Genomic DNA, 21280 nt, shown 5'->3' on the forward strand with positions numbered 1-21280 from the left:
CTTATATTTGCATATGTATACTTTATGTATATAATAGTACAAAGTGTTCGCGTTTTGCAATGAACATTTTTTTCAAAGTGTCTGTTTCATCAAAGATTTTCAAGTCGATATTTGGACCATCAAATACAAGCATACATTTAACACATTTTTTCTAAAATTATACATAAATTTATATATGTATATTTGAATTTGATACCTAATAAACTACTAAAGATTATAATAATAAAACTGATACTATTGTTTTCACTATGTATATAGCGTAGTTTAATTATATTTAAGAATTATGTACCTACTTTGGTCCAAAAGATATAGATTAAAATATAAATATGCAAAATAATTTCACACAAAAGCAGTAAAATTTAAAAAAGTGATATTGTTAGTTTAAGTACAGTATTTAAATACTAAATTCTGTACTACTGACACTTTTATTGTACACCATCGTGTTAATATATTTTGGTCAGTCAATATTAAACAATAAATAGGTTTATTATGCATAATAAAATTAAGCAATATAAGTATAAAATCCAATTGGTTTACGCTTTTAGAAAAAATCACAATTTAATTTAGTTGCTATATGTACTTTCCTTATAAAATTAAAATTAATGTAGGTATATAATATAAAATAATTGATGAAACTTAATTAAATAACAATAATATAATGATTTAAATAATAATTTGATGTATAAATGAAGTCACCTGTGAAAAAATTTAAAACTAAACCATCGTTTAAGCGATAATTTTTAACAATAATTTCCTGTAGTCTCCAGAGGTATCTCCCTAAAAAATATAGAATACATTTATAAAAACGACTTCTTTACGTAACATTAAACAATAAAAGTAAAAAATATAAACAAAAAACTTACGGTTACCCACGACTCCAAACTTTTACCATACTTCTTTTCGAACACTTGTTTGATGTCTCCTAGGTCGATTTCTGATCTGGACACGACGATTCTTATAAGTGTTTTGTCGTCTGTTCCCAAGCCGGCCATACTCTTGTGTAAACGTTCCGCGAAGAATTCGACTTTACTCTTCACACACTTCACTGAAAATTCAATGCGCACAATTATTTTAATGTAGGTATGACACATATTATGAGAAGAAGCGAAGAATAAACCACCAGAACAGTCATGGAATGCAGGAAACCGGCAGGGAAAAGGCCTCTAGGCAGACCGAGGAAGAGGTGGTAGACGTAGTGATGGCGGCAAACACTCTTTTAGGGTTGTGAAGAAGAATAAGAAGAAGGTATGACACATAAAAACATCATATAGGTATTGTATTTGTTATAGATTACTTCATTTTTTGTAGAGTATTATAAAAAAAGGATAAATATTTTGTCTGAGATAAAAAATAATTATTCGTACCCAGGGACAGTAGGCCCATGCAAATATCTCCGGAAAATTCGCTTTTGATTGATTCTTCCAAGTCCTTAGACGCTAATTTTTCATACTCCACAAATACGCGCCTCAAATGCTGGTAACTTTTAGTAACCAAAATCCTGTTGAATTCAGATTCGTCCGTGCCCCATTTTATTTTTTCTCCTGCGTTGTACAAAGCCTCGGCATCTATACGCGCCGCGTTCTCATCAACAGTAGGCGTTTCATCTCGATTTCCCTGAAAAATTAAATTTTTCATTCTATACTCGAACAATTGTAAACCAATATCAATTAATAATTAATTCTGATAAGAAAATCGACAAGAATTTAATAAATGAAAAAACAAGAGATGATTCTTTTATACTAGATGTGGTTGATAGTTTTGAGATAGACGCAGTTTGCTACTTACTACTATACTACTTACTTACTTACTTAGTGTTGTCTTATTCTGCGGATGGCCGCGGAATAGACGTGCCTTATAAATTGTATTACAATATTCTATTATGATTTATGAAGTTGAATTTAGGTCTTATAAAATCATTTCGTAAATAAAATTCTATATAACCATTTAATGCGTATTGCGTATATACCGGTATAAATGTATGTTTTAATACACTTTCACAAAAGTACCTATTTTGTAAAATATGTGCCTGTATAGTGTATATACTATAAATTATATATATTATTAATATATTCAATATAGATAATACTTATAGTTCTGTAATATTATTCAATAATAATATAAATATTAGGTATAAATATTGGATAATAGTTTACATATAATGAGGAATACGTGTCTGAAATCTGAATGTCCATAATGTATTCATAAGACCATATTATTATAGGAGTATAATACCTACATAGCCAGATTGCCTCATGACCAAACCAAACACCTACACGTTAAAATAATATGTTTAATCACAATCATAGTCGATAATAATCTTAACTCTCCGACCATGCCAAATGCCAATAATGACCCTTCTTCCTCTTCCTCTAAAATGTGAGCCTATAGTTTCCATAAAGCACTTTATTATTTTTTATATTCATTTCTAAAGGGTTTTTTCCGTACTGTAAAAAAAAAATAATAATAATTTAACTACGGGTGACCACAATAATTTTACAGTGTGATCGGTTTCAATGAAAATGTTTGTGTGAAAAAAATTGCATTAATTAAAAACTGTGACTCACTCCAAGCATCCATAATATGCGTCATACTATGCGTATCTGGGCTCTTTATTACTTGCGCATTAAATAAGTATCTATAAAATATTTTAATAACTATGTTTATTTTAGATATACATACATTTCTCTATTTCAATATTTACTATCTGTATAATTACCCATTGGTGACATCATAATATTATCGTGTACAGTTTACAACTAATGCAGTCCTATGATTATTACACTATATACAGAATTGGTAGGTACCTACCAATACAATATACAAACCAAGTGTTGTAAATTTTAACAAAAAATCGAGCAAAGGTTATTAATTATATTGTAAATACCTACCTACTATCTTTAGTTAATAAATGATTGGAACCTATTTATTTGTCATATATTCTCCAAAGCAAAATTATGAAAAATAAAGTACAATATCAATGATGTACTTAATAAAAATATAATCTCATATAGGGTAGATACATAATAATAATTAGAATTATAAAATATGTATTATTAAATTATCTTACCATACTTAAAGATACGCAAAGACGTTTGAAATGGCCCGATGTATCACCTTTAATATCCTTCTCGAGATTATGTCCATAAACTGAAACCATAATACATTAATTTATATCGTTAGTAAAAGTCTGATGTTCAAAAAACTATAATTTAATAATATTATTATAGTACCTCAAAATACGTAACGTATACTCAATATATTTTAATAGTAATAGGTATGCAATTTCAAAATAAATAGTTTTGATTGGAAAAAAAGCAGTCCACGAATCGCTAGTAATGCATGTGCATATGTGATAATAATTATCGAGATTATTTTTAAATAAGTCTGCAAATAATATACTGCACAAGTCTGGGATATCGTGTTACTTTCCAATTCTAAAATGTCCGACATACCAGTGGTATTACAAGAATGACGGTGATAAGGTGTAGAAATAGCTGTTTTAAATTCCTCGTTCTATTTTAGCCGTATAAGATAAACATGTGTTCAATAGTTACTACACATACACATAATATGAGTATATAAGTATATTATATTGTTGAGACATCGAGTGGTAATGTGGTATATAAAGCATAAACGGATCAAAGAACGTGGATTTAACCGATCATACATTCGTTGGAGAATAATATGGTTCTATCGCATGGGACTCGAATACGACCGTTACTAACGATTCGTTAGTTTAAGTAGATAGATCGGTACCTAATATTTTTATTTTTAAAACAACACATATCTGGTTTAAAATAAATATACCTATACAATAATTTAGGTACTATTATTCGTAGGTAAGTACTTCTTATACATATTTTAATTGCGTTTTAACTATATTATGATATATATACTGATATAATATGTACGATGCAGCAGCTGGTATACTTACAAGTTACAACTATAAACAACTGTATATAACTATAATATACAGCAATATTAAGTGTTGTGAATGCGGCTGTTCTGACAATATAAATATAAAATATAATATGCCTATTGTATAATTTAAGTACGAAAAAATATATTATAAAAAAAACCACTCGCACCGTAGTTAAAATTTTAAATACCTACTGATGTAAAAATAATTGTATATTATACAACTACCTCGCTATACCTAAGATATAGATACAGCTACAGTAAATAACTGAAGTCGAAAAAAGTTTAAATTTATAAGTATTCATGCCATATACGTGGGTTAGATATTAAACATATAGGCACATTCCACGGGGTAGAGGAGCGGCCTTTCGGTTAATTTTCATAGTTTCAAATGGACGGCGTGACCATATATTGTAAATTCGTAATGATGTCCGGTAATTTTATTACGGCTCTAAAAAAACAAACGCGACAGGACGTTCGTTCGTGCAATACTTTCATCAATTATTATTATTATTACGTATAATGTATAATATTATACTCTATACAATATAGCTTGTGTAGTTGTGTATGTGCGTCCGTTCAAAAAATAAAAAAGTGGTTACTCATTATACAGACAACTGGTTCTCGTGAATGGGTTTTTAAGTTTTTATTTTCATTAATGAAATTAATTACGTTTTCGTGTGCAGAAATCTAACACGAATGATATTATAATACAATATGTATTTTATGTTGTCCAAAAACGACAGATGTCGTAATATAAAATATTATTAGGCATGTGAAAATGTAAAATACTCGTCAAAGGTCGATGTACATTTGACAGCGATTGTTGAAAAGCGCAAACAATCAAAAACGTGATTTAAAAAATATCATAATATAATATACCTATATAGGTAATCGAAATAACGAATCAGTCAATACCAAATAAGGTGACAGCGTTTAGATATAAATTAGGGTAGGTACAGAATTTTACTTTCGTACACTATTTCACAAACCGACATGCAATAAACTATATATATTTATGTTGCTGTATTAAATAATGTATTAATATATATTATATTTATATACATAACTAAGTTGAAGTTTAAATGCTATATATTTTACTATAATTTATGTTTTCGAAACAATATTCATGGTTAAACCATTATTTATGTATAATATAATATTATCATTTATATTTTGCCAGTTTTTTTCTAAAAAATTACCAGCTAATTATAAGTATTGAGTTATCTAGATAATGATGCCAACTAAATACAAATTCATTAAGTTTTTCAGTATTCATTAAATCGTTAATCAGACGTTAAATGCCTTACATATAATTATATATTATAACTATTGGCATAAAACATTAACTGTGGTCTTTAAAATTCTCATTATTATGATTATTTCAAACTCTATTTGACAAGAAGGTCAAGTTTGGAGAACATATTTTGAACAATAAATTATATGAAGAAAAAGTATTTTTGAAAGTATCTCGAGTTGGCTTATCCCGACTCCCACCAAGAAGATGAATAGTACCATCATCGTTCTACTTCAAGGGTACACAAGCTAATAGCTAATAGCTATACAGGAACAACTATTTGGTCAAAAGTCATTAACCATATTACAAACATTTACGTGTTGATAATACAATTAAATTAGTACAATAATATCATTTTAATTTGGATTTTACGATGTGTTGATGTAAATTTTAGGGAATTTGAATATTGATGAATGTATGATACTATTTGAAACTTCCAGTTTGACAAGACGTTATATTTATAAACATTTCTGAAATGAATATATAGTTTTAAATGATGTGATGACGAAAACATTAAAACTTATATCATTATATCATTTCCAATAAATATAAACACAGACTATAAATCTTTTTATTTTTAAATAAATAATATTATGTAAATATATATTTACAACTTTAATAAAGATAAATCCAATAAATATAATTGTTGTAAAATTTATATTTTATATAAATTTGTGACTTGTGACTAGAAAAATAACAGACCTACTAATATTTGAACTATGTAAAAAAATAAAATAATACAAAAATAATTATAGTTATAGATATACAGGATACCGCAACGGAGTGCTGGTCCACTGGACAGTCACTATACTGTCGTTATGTCGCTCAATATACTCGACCAGTTCCGTGTAACTGTATTATAAATTATAATCATAAATTAAAACCAATGATAAATTATTAAAATTTTGGTTGTGGCTAGGTTATCCCAAAATGGTCAGTTTTATCAAAAACAAGTAAGTACCTATGTTTTTCAATTTTTTTAAGTACGTTTATATATTTAAATTTGTAACATGTTAATAAATAGTTACTTTTAAAAAACCATATCTGTGTCACGATTTTAAGAAAAGTATAGGTACTCAATGTTTAATGCCCCCCCCCCAAAAAAAAAAAAAAAAAATATTTTTCCAAAGGAGGATTGCAGTGCAAAGAAAAAATACACACTGCAAGCGCTGTGCTTAGTATCTAAAATTAGAACAATAATAAATATCAAAACTGCAACGAAATTAATAATGTCAAATGTCAATTGATTTTTTAACCGCCATGCGAGTACTTGGAAAAAACAAATGTTTAAATTCATTAGTCATTAAACATAATATATTTAAACAATAAAAGTCTAAATGCGCTAAATTATTGATTGATAACAACGGCAATAATATATAATATGCTATTAATTCTCAATGTTTATTGTTTTTATATATTTAGTACTAAAAAAAAAATGTATCTGTCCCTTGTGTAGAAACGAGTATCATTTAGATTAGGTATAGGTATGTAGATAATTTACGACTATCCCAATGTCATCATGGTGTAAATTCTTTGGGACATAATAAAAAACTTAATACTAACTAAGTATGATTTTCTTTTTTAATGTTGATTACATCATCAAACGTAGAATATAAAATAAAAACATTGCCTAAATAGAATAGAAAAATTATCGCATATGCTGTATTTCAAGCAAGTTTCAGATTGTTAAATTTGTTTTGATAATAATTTCCTTATAGGTATAATAAATATTGATATTATGTTTAATGTTTATATATTATGCACTCGATAGTGTATAAAATTCGAATTTCATAAAATTGCAAATTTCAATATTAGTATCAAAAATCAAAAATATAGATTTCACCAATTAACATATAACTGGTACCTATATAGGGTTACATATATGCATAAGTAAATTGAGGATCGTAATATCCATGATTGGTAACTACCTAATTTTCCCAAACGGTCTTTCCATTTTAATTAATCTGATTACTTACGTTTTTCGTAACATTCGGATACTGTCCGTACACCAAAATTGCTCAAGGTACACAATATCTCAACGAGCACTTCCTCGTGGGTGCCTATTCCGGAGATAGCGTCATGCAACTCCTTTGCATACAAGTCCGGAAGTGGCGTCATCATGGCCAACACGGTGTCCTCGAAGTGTCCACTTAGTTCATTTTTTAATTCTTTTTTCAGATCCTAAACATTGTTTTCATCGTGATAACATACACTATATGTTAATAAATTATAATCCACACTCTAACGATAACACCCAAAATGTAAAATTTTAAAATTTAATTTATTTTTACCTTTCCGTACAACGTCTTGAAGGCCTCTGCGATTTCAATGCGCTGCACAACGCCTCGATTTGCGATCACATCAATTATGACTTTTTGGTCACATCCAAAGCCTTTCATTGCCTTTTTAAGAGCAATCGCATCTTCTTTTGCATCAAAATTTGGTGATGCAAATACAGTAGGAGTACACTTCAAAAAAATTAAAAATAAGAAGGTTACCGATTGAAAATATTGTTATTATAATTCCTATTTATCATATGGTTAAACATTTTAGTCCAATGATAAAATACCAATAATTACTATGCCACAATGCATTAAAGCATCAATGTATTAGCGATTTAAGAGAAAAATATATAGTGAGTAGGTACGAACAACATTTTATATGATGTTAATAAGTGTTGTGTATAAATCCATTTTTTATTATAAAATTCTCATAATGTTTAAAAATTAACATCATACACATCGGTCATCTATATTACTAATTATTAATTATTATATTATTATATATTATAATATCTATGTAATTAAGACTACCTAAAGAGACACCCAGTATATTGTGATGAATCATATGGTATCATATTCATCCGTACGCGTATGCATTAATATTAATATCGATAGTTGCCATCTGCAACTTATTCACATTTTTTATTTCATCATTTGAAATCAATCATATCATAATAAATTATGAACACGGATAACTAATTCTACTAACTGTGTTTACTGTGAAGTATAAATAAACACTGATGTATGTTAGGCTTTAGCCATAGCTCAGAAAGTAAAATATATTAGGTATGTATTATTTATTAGAAGAAGTATCTATGTACTGATCGATTTTTGGTTTATTATTATTATTAAGTAAGACGTGTTCTTGTGAAAAAAATATTTATTAGTTAATAATTACTTTTAATTTTAAGTACCTACATTTTTAAATAGTTAAAAGTGTAATTTTCATCTCAGAATAAATACAATACATTTGACAAAAATGATATAAACAATAAATGAATAAACTGAATACTTTCTGTAAAAAACAATAAACATGAATAGAAAAAAATACCTTATTTTAACTTACCTATCAACTATTTAATTACTTATTCATAAAACCGTCATGCAATGATTTGTTATAAAATTGCAAGTAATCATAGCAAAATATGTCCAACGGGGTTCAGAATAATAACTGATCAAATAATTTACTTTTAATAATATTTTCATGGTTTATAACTCTTAATTTTTAAGAAAAATTAGATGGACAATTTTGTTACTTTAATTTAGATGTTGTACATGCGTACATTTGGGGGTCATTAAAAATATATTTCAACGACATAATTAATACACGTACACACGCGTATGATCTCTTGTATTTAATGTACCTATTAGTATTTTAAATAAGCCATTAAATACATGATAGTAATTTTTATTTATGATATTAAATTATACTATTATGTAAGATTATCTAAATATAAGTACCTATATATAAGGTTCTAACTTATGCTATTACTAATTATTATATATACTGCAAGAATGAATAGATTTTATTTTATTCATACTCAATAGCTCTTTTCTTAGATCAGCGTCAGTTAGACATTTAAATATTTGAATTATTAATAACTTAGTGTCTTAGTCATATCATAATCGACATAATCCACTGCTTTTAATTATTTGTTGCAGTTTAAGGTTAATAAACTGTGGCAATATTTTTATTTTCTTCTCAACGAATGTCGGTTTATAAATGGTACCTTGTACCTAACTATAAGAAAAACAAATATTCCAGATGTTCATTTAGTAGATATGTTCTATCAATAATAAATTATTATGCTATACAAAATAGCAGTTATTGAAATATGTTTTTATAGTAAACAAATAGCTATCAAGTTTATGGAAGTCTTTTGAAAATAATTATATGTATTTATGTGACATTAACAGTGGCAACAATAATCAATAAATGCAAATAACGATATTATATATTTAAAACTTTTATCAGAAAATGTATTTGATTGATAAGACCAACGAATTAATTCCGATATTTAGTATAATTAAAAATAAAACAACAACAAGATTAGGTATCCGCGGTAATTCTGTGATGTTAAATCGCGCGTTTGTTTGATACACTATCTAGAAACTCGCTAAATTAGACCAGTTTAAAATGATTCCACATTATCCCGCACCAGGATAATGAGCCATGTAAATGATATGATCTAAACAGACCAAACAACCCGGTGAATTATTTTTCACACCGGTTTAGGCTAGCGAATTTGTACTAGCGAGTATAACTACATCACACTATAAATTACACACTCCTTTCGCTCTCAACTATATATGGTCGGCCACCCTTGTCTCTTGAAGGTATAATATTTCGATTATAACCACTAGGTGAGGCATTCCACCAATTATTATAATGGAAACGTTTGTAAAACATGATTATGTATATAATAAGCAGCTCAGTAGATATATCTAAAGGTTAAGATATAAATATATAATATAGGTAACGTGCGCTTCGTATTCAGCACCGGCGAAGTTCGACAGATCGTCCGACTAGGCGTCAGTGTCGTAACTTTAAGTACCTACGTAGGAAATAATTATCAACAGGCAACAGTTATGTTCTTTGAATTATTTTTAAATCATAACCTGTTTCCTCATCTCTTTTACAAAAGTTCAGTTGTTAAAATTGTTATTTCGATTCGGCCGAAAACAGAAACAGAAATGTTTTATCTCGTTTGTTCAAAATATTAAGTAGTGCTTATATTATCGGAGAAGAAGGTTGAAAAAGTAACGCCCTTTTTTATTATTCAAATAACTAAATAATTTCATAGCTGAAAGGACTAAAAAAATTGTGGTATTCTATCACCTCCCCTCCGATATACCCACATACAATAAGACGAGTATATTTACAGTGACGGTTAGGGCCTAGGGGCCAAGGGGGCTGGTAGATCCCTGGTAAAATATCAAAGTCGTAGCACTGAGTGGGTATAGTATGCGAGTGCGTTGTGAATATAATATTATTAAATCATATCATACTTTTAGAAGGGTCAAGTGACCACTCTAATCAATAGAAATGTCGTGTGACCAATTATCAAACCCTGATGGAACATTGGAACACAGCTGCGACTGCGAAGAAAAATTTAAATAAAAAGAATGATAGCTAATAATAAAATACATGATTTTTAAATTACATTATATTACATGAATTGCATGTTATAAGTATTTGTCGTGTGTACATCGTTTGTGCAATCTACATATATTTATTTATTATTATTATAATACCGTATACTGATCACTAATGCCCTAAAGGAAATGTATTGGAATAATATCTATTTATTCTTTAATAATGCTATAAAATTAGCGCCGTGGCTTACTTTTGAGGAAACGTAATTGGCCATGTCGTCGCGTCTGGAGACTTGAACGGGACGTCGCGACCACTAGTTGTTGCGGGACGATAAAACTAAAATCGGTCGACGGACGTGACGGGGCGGAGATCGTGGGGAAAACTCTATCGGCATATAAGTTTGGCGGTGACGTTGAAGACCGACGGCGTATCGGGCGTGACTGAACCGCGGACCGCGACACACTCGAGTCTCGAGTACCCAACAATGTATTATTATTGTGATGAGAGTTCGAAACTATGGAGAGCGCACGCGCATGTGCGATGATGTCATAGCGTATATATTTATGCGTTATACATGTATAGATGTGCCGCCACTACCACCGAAAACGGCCGCCACCGACGTAATTATTATTGTTATTAGTGTACTACCTTCAATCGGCCGCGGAATTTTTTACCGTGCCAAGGACGTGCCCGCCGTTAGGGGGACCACGCGTTGTAATAATATATTATATTTGCAGGTACTTATTATTATACACAGGTATATGGTATATCTGGTATCCGGTATATGTATATGAATTGTGAGTACCGCGCGGGTTAATGGTTAATGGTCTTCCAACTCGGACCCACCGCCGAAGTCTACGCAACACGATACTGCAGTGTACCGTGTATACGGTACATCAGAACCTACGCGATACGTATACACTATATGTATAGTCTATAGATAGTACTATAGTAGATACCCATCACCTCGACTCGACTTTTAACGCGAGTATTGCGTAGGTAGGTTAGGTATATAATATATACATAGTAATATAGTATACTGTATACATATAATATAGTTACATAGTCGCAGAGAAATTCGTATAGAAATCTCGGATTTCGTGATCGTCGAACGACTGCACCAGCATAATATTATAAAGGTACCAACATCATAAATATTTATACACTGTGCATATTGAGTACCTATACTATATTATTATATTATAGTTATTGCGCGCACTCTGTCACTATAATGGCCGACGGATCGTCATAAGCTAGATAGTTGATAGATAAACTTAATTTTTTTACAATTTCGTGTACGTTTGACGATTTCATCGTCGACGACGGCGGTAACTTTAATACGAGTCACTTTTAGACATTAGTACTCGTTTTGAATGAAATTTTCCAGAATTTACGTTTACCTTTAATACGCGTTATTAAAAATTAAATACACTTATTACATACTATGATACCATATCGCACATTCATCGTCGGTATAATGAACTCTGTTGCTGTAACAATTGCAAGTAAAAAATTATCGTATAATATGCCGTTGAGGTCGCGTATTATAATAAATATACATTGTGTGTTGTGTTGACCGCGTATACACTGGGTTAATAATAGGTACGTGTTGCCTAAAAGACTGGTGTAAAACCTATGCATGCGTATGTAGTAAATAGTAATTATATATTATACACATATAATATATTATATATATAAACATTATAAAAGCAATATACAGTGCACAACACGCGCGCGCGAGTCGCTATAATGTACAATAATTTTGTATTATACACGTTTGTCACGCGACGCCACCGCCATCCAGAAAGAGGCGTGAATTATTATTATAAAAAATAAAACAATTCTAGAATTATTATGAGCATATATCGGTCACTATTTTTTTTATGGTTCACCATAATAAGTGTAATGCCAAATGAAACACACCGCGGTCAAAAGTCCACAGCAGTGTGTAGTATAGACGTATTATAGTACTACTATACCTATATTATAGTAGCCGCATGATACTACAGATATTATATGGAGATTTCGTTTCAAAATGCGCAGCGCAACCTGACTTAAAAGTCAAATAGAATATGATACAATTTCTGCTGGTAGGTATAATACTAATATTGGTAGACAACTCGAGGAGCTTATACTACCTTTGCATAATATTATGAACCGCAATAAACAAAAATAGGTACGTGTGTGTATTTATATAATATATAATAGGTATGTAGCCTGAAGTCCGTTTTAGATCATTTCCTTTTCGAAACGAGCCGACAATAATGTGATCGAAAAGTATAATACGTAAAATATACATTATACATATATTTACTAATAATGCGCCAGTGTATATAATATATTATAGTTGAAATAGTTCTATAGTTCTATAATTGGTGTGTACGAAATTTGTGAAGATTATTAATATATAAGTAGGTATCTTTATTCCTTTGCATTTCTGTGCTACAAATAACTATTCGTAATTTGCAGATTATGTATTTATATGGTGAAATGTATAATATTATTAAGTTGTATTACATACATTTTAATAAAATGTATTCCCTGACAACGTGTAGGTATAGTATTATCTCCCCACCATACTCCTCAGTGCAGAGTTACTGTTATTATAATTTATAGTGATCAATGAACTGATTATGGTTTCCAAAAAAATATTTAAAAAGGTCACTTGTGTTGTCATTAGATAATATGAGATACGCCTGAGGAATACTAATAACCTAAAAACGTATTTAACTTACGTACTGTTACGATGTACAATGACCCGTCGTCGAAGTGAAAGTTAAATTTAAAAATAAAGCTCCACCTACATACGGAAATTATTCAACAATAAACTATAGCACATATATAATATAAATATATATAATATTGTATATATTGAATAGTAAATAGTTACATTTACATACTTACATCTAAATTCTACACCGGTAGGTACGCCAATAACTGTAACCTAAAAACTAAATATACGAAAGAATAATATTGTTACGGTTATTATTTATTTGATTATTGGTTTTTAACTTTTCAAGTTCTTTTGTACCGAATGTGAATTATTGCATGAATATATTATACATTTTTTTTTTTATTGATAAAAACTGCTTCGGTGACTTATACATTGTATTTCATTCAATTTAATATTCAATCCAATATCCAATATCGTAATGTACGGAAATATATATATATATAAATGTATCTGTAACTGAATAATAAATGCATATTGATATTTACAGGTATAATAGGTTAGTAAGTTATACGTCATGTTTGTTTTACCAACATGGTTATAACTTATAAGTTATATATAATATTATTCACGGTTTAAAATAGGCCATATTATTATAGTGATATTATTATAGACGTGGTCATCAATAAAAATGTAAATAAAAATAAAAATTACTACAAATAAATAATAATATTATAATATAGTATAGCTGTATAGGTAATAGGTACTTACATAACTATTATTAATTCGTGCCAGTGGCGTAGCCTGGGGGGGCTACCCGAAATGTTAAGAACATTTTAAAACTATATTATATTGGTCTATTATAGTCGCTCAAAAAGTCTTAAATTGTATTTTAAATATTTTAAAATGTATTATAAGTATTAACACTTTTCAGCTATCTATATGTGCTAGTACGTATTTAATGTGTAAAAGTGTGAAAGTTGGTCAGCCCCCCCCCCCCTTGAAAAAATGTCCTGGCTACGCCACTGATTCGTGCATAATACATAAAGAAGTTGCCACTTTCCAACATGTATATTCTGCATGCATTTTGCATGTACCTATAATCTATATACAAAATTTCTAGTAAACTGAAACTTTTTTTTGTGTTTTTACTATGTTATTAGATATTTTGATTTATATAACGAGTATTAGCATTGAGTATAATATATTAATATACTATTTTATACAGATACTCAATGAATGATATTAGGTATTATATCGCAAATATATTTTTATCACAATTCACAACGTACGGATGGAATTTATTTTATTTTATTATTTTATACCTAGCTAATTGTACGACCGCCATTCGTAATCATCAACAATATAATTTTATTGTGACAATATTGAGTAGGTACTATACTTGCATGGCTAAATAGTTTAATTCTTTAGTACTTGCATATATTGTGTTTAATCTATCTAGCTGTAAAAGTTAACTATTATTTTATTTCAGATTAAAAATATTTTATACCATTATAAATAGATAGGTGGGGTGGCTACAATATAATCGAACGTGGCCTGATACTAACTCACTGACAACCGACTAGTGAGTCTAGTGGCGTATTCATAGGAGGGGGGGGGGGGTCAGACCCCCCATGGACCTTAGGTAATAAATTAACTTTTATTTAAAACACAGTTTTTTATTTAACATTTTAAATTTTTACAATTTTAACTCGGAATTCATATTAAAAGTTTGTATAAATGTATTATACACACACGTATGCACGCATGCTATATGCATACAAATATATGTCATAATAATATCATATCTACTAATTTTATAATATTTGCTTGCGATTGTTTTCGAGTTTTTTACGACAGTCGATTTTAAATCAGTTAGGTGAATCGGTCGTCTGGTCCCAATAACGGCGATATATCGTTGTCTGTATTCAAAGTTTATTTTAGGTACCTATTACGCTGGCCGCTCATTTCACACAAGCGCGTTATTGTGTCAAACTGTGGTTTTTTCCATATTTAGATAATTTTATAACAATGATAAGTAATCATTTATTAAAACATAAATCTTTGTTGAAGATCTTTAATTGTTTGTTTCCGATTAAAGATAAGATATTCCAGATACTTTTGAAAATTACATAACAGATATTTAGAACAAAAATATTCACAATTATTACCATAATTTTCTCCTTTAGTAGTTAGTCCGATATTAATCACAAATATATTAATAATATATTTATTTAGTATATAAATAGAGTACGAATTGTAGATTACGTATTTTAGAAGTAGTATTGTGACCCTCCCCGCTGTCGGTTCAAAACGGAAAAAAAAAATAGTACATTTATTTATAATTATAATATAACTGATTTTCTATTAGAATAAACTTGATTATTTAATTATCTTAAAGTGGCACAAATTACGATTTTAATAGGTAAGGTTAACAATGGCGAAAATTACAATTTTTGTAGGTACAAGATGGCGCAGATTACCTAATGTCCTTTTATTTAGTTTTGTGTGGCACAAACTACAACCTTAAAAAGTGACACAAATTATCAAAATTAATTTTTAGAAGTGGTGCAAGTTACATACGCCCAAAAAAACATGTGTGAGCAGTGTGCAGCACGGGCGTATGAGTTATTCGTAGTTATTACTTTTTAGTGTTATCTTAGCTTTTCTGAAAATGAACAATCTCGAAGCAATGGGACTCGCATGAACTGATTGGATTTTGGGATATCGTGATACAAAAAATAATTTATTTGTTTGATTTTGTTTATTTATTCTATTTATTTTATTTACTCTCATTTCAATATTCCATTATATATTTATTTAAGACATAATTTTTTTAAAAGTTTCAAGTTAAAATCAAATTATCATTGGAATTATTTGATGTTGTTCCAGTAAATATACTTTTTTAGGCGTTATACCCTCCGTAAAGAAGTTAGTTATTTTAGATTTGTTAATTAAACAATTGTTAAATTCGTAAAATTTGGCATCATCGCACTAAAAATAAAATTATAACCACGATAATAAATAACCATGAAAATAAAGTTAGTAGGATAAACCATAATCACCGTACACAATCGTATATTCGTATTCTATATTTCTACCCAATTTACTTCGCGTAATTGGTTTTTATTTTTTTATAAGTTTATAAATATAAAATATTATCAATAGGTAGTAATATTATGCACTTGCACATAGTATCGTTAAAATATTATTACGATATAGGTAAGTACATTTTTTATGAATATTTATAACCTGATAGCCATATTATGCCGTCGTGTTGGCCAACCACGGTATAGGTTTTATACCACACAATAATATTATTACCAATTTATAGTAATTAATGTCTTACATCTTCCGTCTCCTGTCTGCACAAGTAGCGCCGTACTGCTTTGTTCTTCGTGAATACCCCGAGCATATTTTCAGTTCCGCATATGGTGGTTATTTATAAATTATAAGTTACAACTACTGATCGTTATTGTTAATGGAAGTTTTTCTTTCAACTTATTTTCATTTATACAAAGACAATAATAAAAGAACTTAGAAGCGAAAAATCTTACGTGTTTATACACCACACCGCACCGTGGAATGAATATTATTATTTAGTTTTTTTTTTATTATAGTTTATATATACAAATAACAAATAGGTGTAACAATAGACGAGTGAGCTTATATAATACGGTTTCAATGGGTAAATTAAATTACAATATTAACGTAAAATAAGTAAATCCTCCGTAAGCTTTATTACGTAAAACGTTTTAATTATTTTGAATAAAGTTCAATTCGAAACCTTCCAATAAATCATTATGGAAATACATAATAATATAGACTATATAGTATATACTATAAAAGTATATATATAGTATATACTACTAAAAGTAGCCACCCAGTGATGAAACTTTTAAATGAGTATGGGAATGTATAATATTAATATTACAATACAATAATATTATAATATAATATAATGCAACTAGGGGGGGCTGGAGGGGCTTAGCCCCCCAAATCTTGTAATAGCCCCCGCAAAAAAAAATTATTCATTTGTTTCCCAAAATATAAAGAATTTTTTAAAAATTAAACTGTATTTCTTACTTTTTTTTGGGGGGATTATCTAATTTGTATTTAAACCTTACAATTATTTTATATTGCCTATAGGCTATGATAAATATGGTAAATATCATTAGCTGTATACGCCTGTATTTGTTTGAAGAAAACGATTTTTGTCGGTTTATTTGTTTTTTTTTACATAATTTTAATGAATATGCACTAAACTTAAGTATAGAAATAGTAGTAGTATACAGTGAATTGCGAAATAAAAATCCCCGGAAAAAAAATCCCTGAACCTAGGAAAAATAACCCCCAGACTACAATGTTACTGACAACTAGGTTCATGAAATTGATTGATCAATTATTTTTTAAAAGCTAACTAGTGTAATAATTATCATATTATTAATATTTAATTACAACTATATTATACTTATTAGTAGTATGGTATACCTACTTTTCATTAAAAAATTAAAATATAATAAATAATTTTCATAAATTAACAATAATATTATTTTGTTTTGTATCATGATTTTATGCATCATGTTATTTTCAGTGGCTTAGTTACGGTGGGGGGGGTGTAAGGGGTTCCCCCCCAAACAAAAATCTTTTTTATATTGGTATTTTGTTTTGGGAAAATTATTGTGATAAGAGACTTTCGGCAAACTCCCGACGGTACGAATAATAAATTATATAGCACGACGAGTCGACAAAATTATCGTCGATAACAATTTTTATCATAGGTAGGCCTCGATAACTATTACTGAAATAATAACCAATTATAAAATCGACAAAAACAGCGATAACGACGTCGAGTGGATTTTATTTTATGAATTATTATAACAATCTAAATAGTCTAATATAAAACTATTGCAACTATTTATAACTAATACCAATTTGAAACAAAATAAAAATGACGTTTAGTTTAACTATAATAACTTGTAATTTGTATCATAAATATATTTTACACAGTGTTTGTGAATATTATGTTAAATAAAAAATATTTTAGAGAATTTATTTTTTATTCTAATTTAGAATCAAAATAACATTTTTATTAACAAAAATTATTCAATTATTCTGACGTATAAATAATAAATATCATACATGCGGTCTGGGATTATTATTGTACTTCATAATATGTTACTTATGTATAATTGTATTTTATAAACATTGTATTGTTTTTAAAAATATAATTTAAAAAACATTTTGTTCGTGAACAAGCATTGGATAATACCTTTATCGAATTTATTATATCATTATTTTTAGATATTTAAATATCTTTCCTTTATGGACTCTAGTCCGGACAATTGTTTTTCTGAAAAATACGGTTCCATATATGAATATTTTCCTTGTTTGTGTGTGGTCCCCTGGGTGTCACTGCTGGGTGTCACTACTGGGTGGCTTCTAATAACAAAATTAATTTCACCTTCTCATTCAATTATCACATGATAATATATACCTACTTAGTATTCTTGTTGAGCATTTGTGCCCTAGGTCACAGTTTCTATAATATTATATATTTTGTAAATAAAAATAAAAAATGTTTAACTGTGAACATTCTTATAGTAATAAGAATAACAAGTATAATACAGTAGGTCGTCTGTAATATAACACTTTTGCAAATAAGTTACTTATTGCACCTACAGTTTTCTACAGCGATAAGTGGACAATAACAAATGAACACATGACTAAGTGAATTTGTACCAACACCGAAGAAAAATAACTATTTTTCGGCACCATAAATTATCACCACAAGTGGCACTTCTTTTATAACGAACTTAATTTTTTTTTTTATTAAGACGTTTTAACTAATAATCATATAATTTAGGTTTAACTATTCATCTAATATTACTATAGCACGAATTATTTAGTGTGTAGATGGATATCAACAAAAGCATTAATAAGGGATTAGGAATGGTCTAGTGTTGTTTTATATAGTTTTATACTTACCTAAAAGCTAGATAAAAATTGGACCATTTAAAATTAACCAAATTAATTTCTGTATAGTATTTAATAATGTATATGCAGACTAAGTGTTGCGTGTGCGGTAAGTACGAAAATATATTTGCACAATGCACATACTAGCCTCTGTTATGTAATATAATATTTTTTAATATTATACAATTAGTGTTATTACTTATTAGGTACCTAGGTGGCTAGGTAGGTGCTATATGAAATGTATATACCTACCTACAACCTACATAAGTTTATATAGACTATGAAATTATATAGTTATAAATTATACAGCTATCAATAGGTAGTTCAAAAAGAATCAAAATATTTTGTCAATATTCGGTAAGACAATTTCATTTACCTATGTATACGGTTATTATTTCATTATAAATCGATTTTGATGAAAATTAGCTTTGTGTAAATATTCTCATTTTAGATTCTCGGTGGAGCGATGAATGTATATTGATTTTACAATGATTTGTTTTTTTTTTTTAATTTTAAAACTCTCATCACCTTTTAGGACAGCAAAATTGCTTAGATTTTCTTCAACAGCATATTTTCTGATAGGAAAATGAATACTTTGGGGGGGGTCTAAATTCTAAAAAATCTTAATAGTGTTTGAAAGCGCTGGAAAAAAGAAAAAGAAAAATTAAAGAAAAAACGGGAATTTTTACGCAAAGATGGTTTTCGACAAATCAATTTTGGTTTTTGTATAACTCTACCCCAAATTACCTTATGTGTAATTCAAAAACGAATAACCATACATTCTTGAAATGTATATCATATATAATTTTCAAAATATTTTAACGTGTTTTGATCTATTTACGGGCAATTTAAAAATTGTTTTCTAAACATCTCAACAAAATTTTATTTGTTAGGCCAAAAAGCATCAAAGTTTATTACAAAGCTCCTAATATATTGCTTAAATAGCAGTGTAAAAATACAAAAGCACAATTTTTTTTTATATGTATTTAAAGTTCAATTTTTGACAATATTTATCAAATTTAATATTTAAAAATGATTTTGTAGTTAAAAAAGTATGTAACCTACTGTACGGCAGAGCGATATCCACTTACCCACCCTTTTTCCTTATTTTTTTAAGTTTTTACCACGTTTTTGAAAATAACTCAATATTTTTATTTCTACCCTCCCCTCCCAAAAAAAAAAAAAAATACTAGATTGATTTTCCTATCAGCAAAAAGATGCTGAAGTAGAAAATTGGACACCAACATTGTTTTGCTCCGATGAGAATCTTAAAAATTAACTTAAATAAGAAAATAATAAGCTAGAACCTATCGGAATGAAAATAATACTTTTTATTTTTTTCCTAATTAATTATTAATTAAATTAGATTGCACAATACTATATTATATTATATTATTATCTATAGGTTACTCAATTTTAATTTTAAGTAAAATGTGAAAATTCTCTTGATGAAAATATATTTTTAAAAAATGTATTACAGATTTTATAATATACGTTAAGTCCAATTTTCCAATAAATTTTTATTGTACTCTTTTATGATAAGTAGGTACAGCAGGTGTTAGATTTAAAGCAGGGTATAGCTTTACCTCCATGACCCATTGGCCATTGCTATAGGTATATTATGCTAAATATAGTTGTGACATAAAACTTATGGGTAACTGTTAGATACTAATACTTTTTAACCTTAATGGTAAACCTTGGTCTCCCATTGATAGTAAGAAAGATTGGTATAGGGGTGGTAGTTCGTGAGAGGAAATAAGGGCGAAGATTAGTTTTAAAATATTCTAGAAACTTCTTCAATATTTAAGAATAGAATGTTCGGAAATCGGTATTAATAAATACCGTGTTCTAGAAATATCGATTATCGAGGGCCGAAAGGCGAAAGTACATAGGTAGAACTAAGTTCAGCACGACGCTTTCTGTAGCTTTTTCAGTAGCTGATTAAAAGTTGATAATGCTGACGTGTTGTATCGTATCGTGTACTTTTTTGCAGTTAAATCAATTTAGGGAAGAACGGAATTTTATTTTTTATACATAGT

General features: G+C 28.6%; 1 protein-coding gene across 1 annotated transcript; it reads right to left on the reverse strand.

Moving 5' to 3' along the window:
- Positions 1–235: 235 nt before the first annotated feature.
- On the reverse strand, positions 236–11079 carry LOC100168833 (annexin B9). The gene is made up of 7 exons (XM_001949943.5): positions 10845–11079; positions 7507–7683; positions 7192–7396; positions 3068–3147; positions 1365–1614; positions 864–1045; positions 236–777 (listed from the first exon to the last, which is right to left on the reverse strand). Exons 1-7 carry the CDS (start codon positions 10866–10868, stop codon positions 727–729), a joined length of 969 nt encoding a protein of 322 aa, XP_001949978.1. The 5' UTR covers positions 10869–11079; the 3' UTR covers positions 236–726.
- Positions 11080–21280: the final 10201 nt, after the last annotated feature.

The sequence above is a fragment of the Acyrthosiphon pisum genome, chromosome A2 (assembly GCF_005508785.2).
Source record: "Acyrthosiphon pisum isolate AL4f chromosome A2, pea_aphid_22Mar2018_4r6ur, whole genome shotgun sequence".
In the NCBI taxonomy this organism is placed as follows: domain Eukaryota; kingdom Metazoa; phylum Arthropoda; class Insecta; order Hemiptera; family Aphididae; genus Acyrthosiphon; species Acyrthosiphon pisum.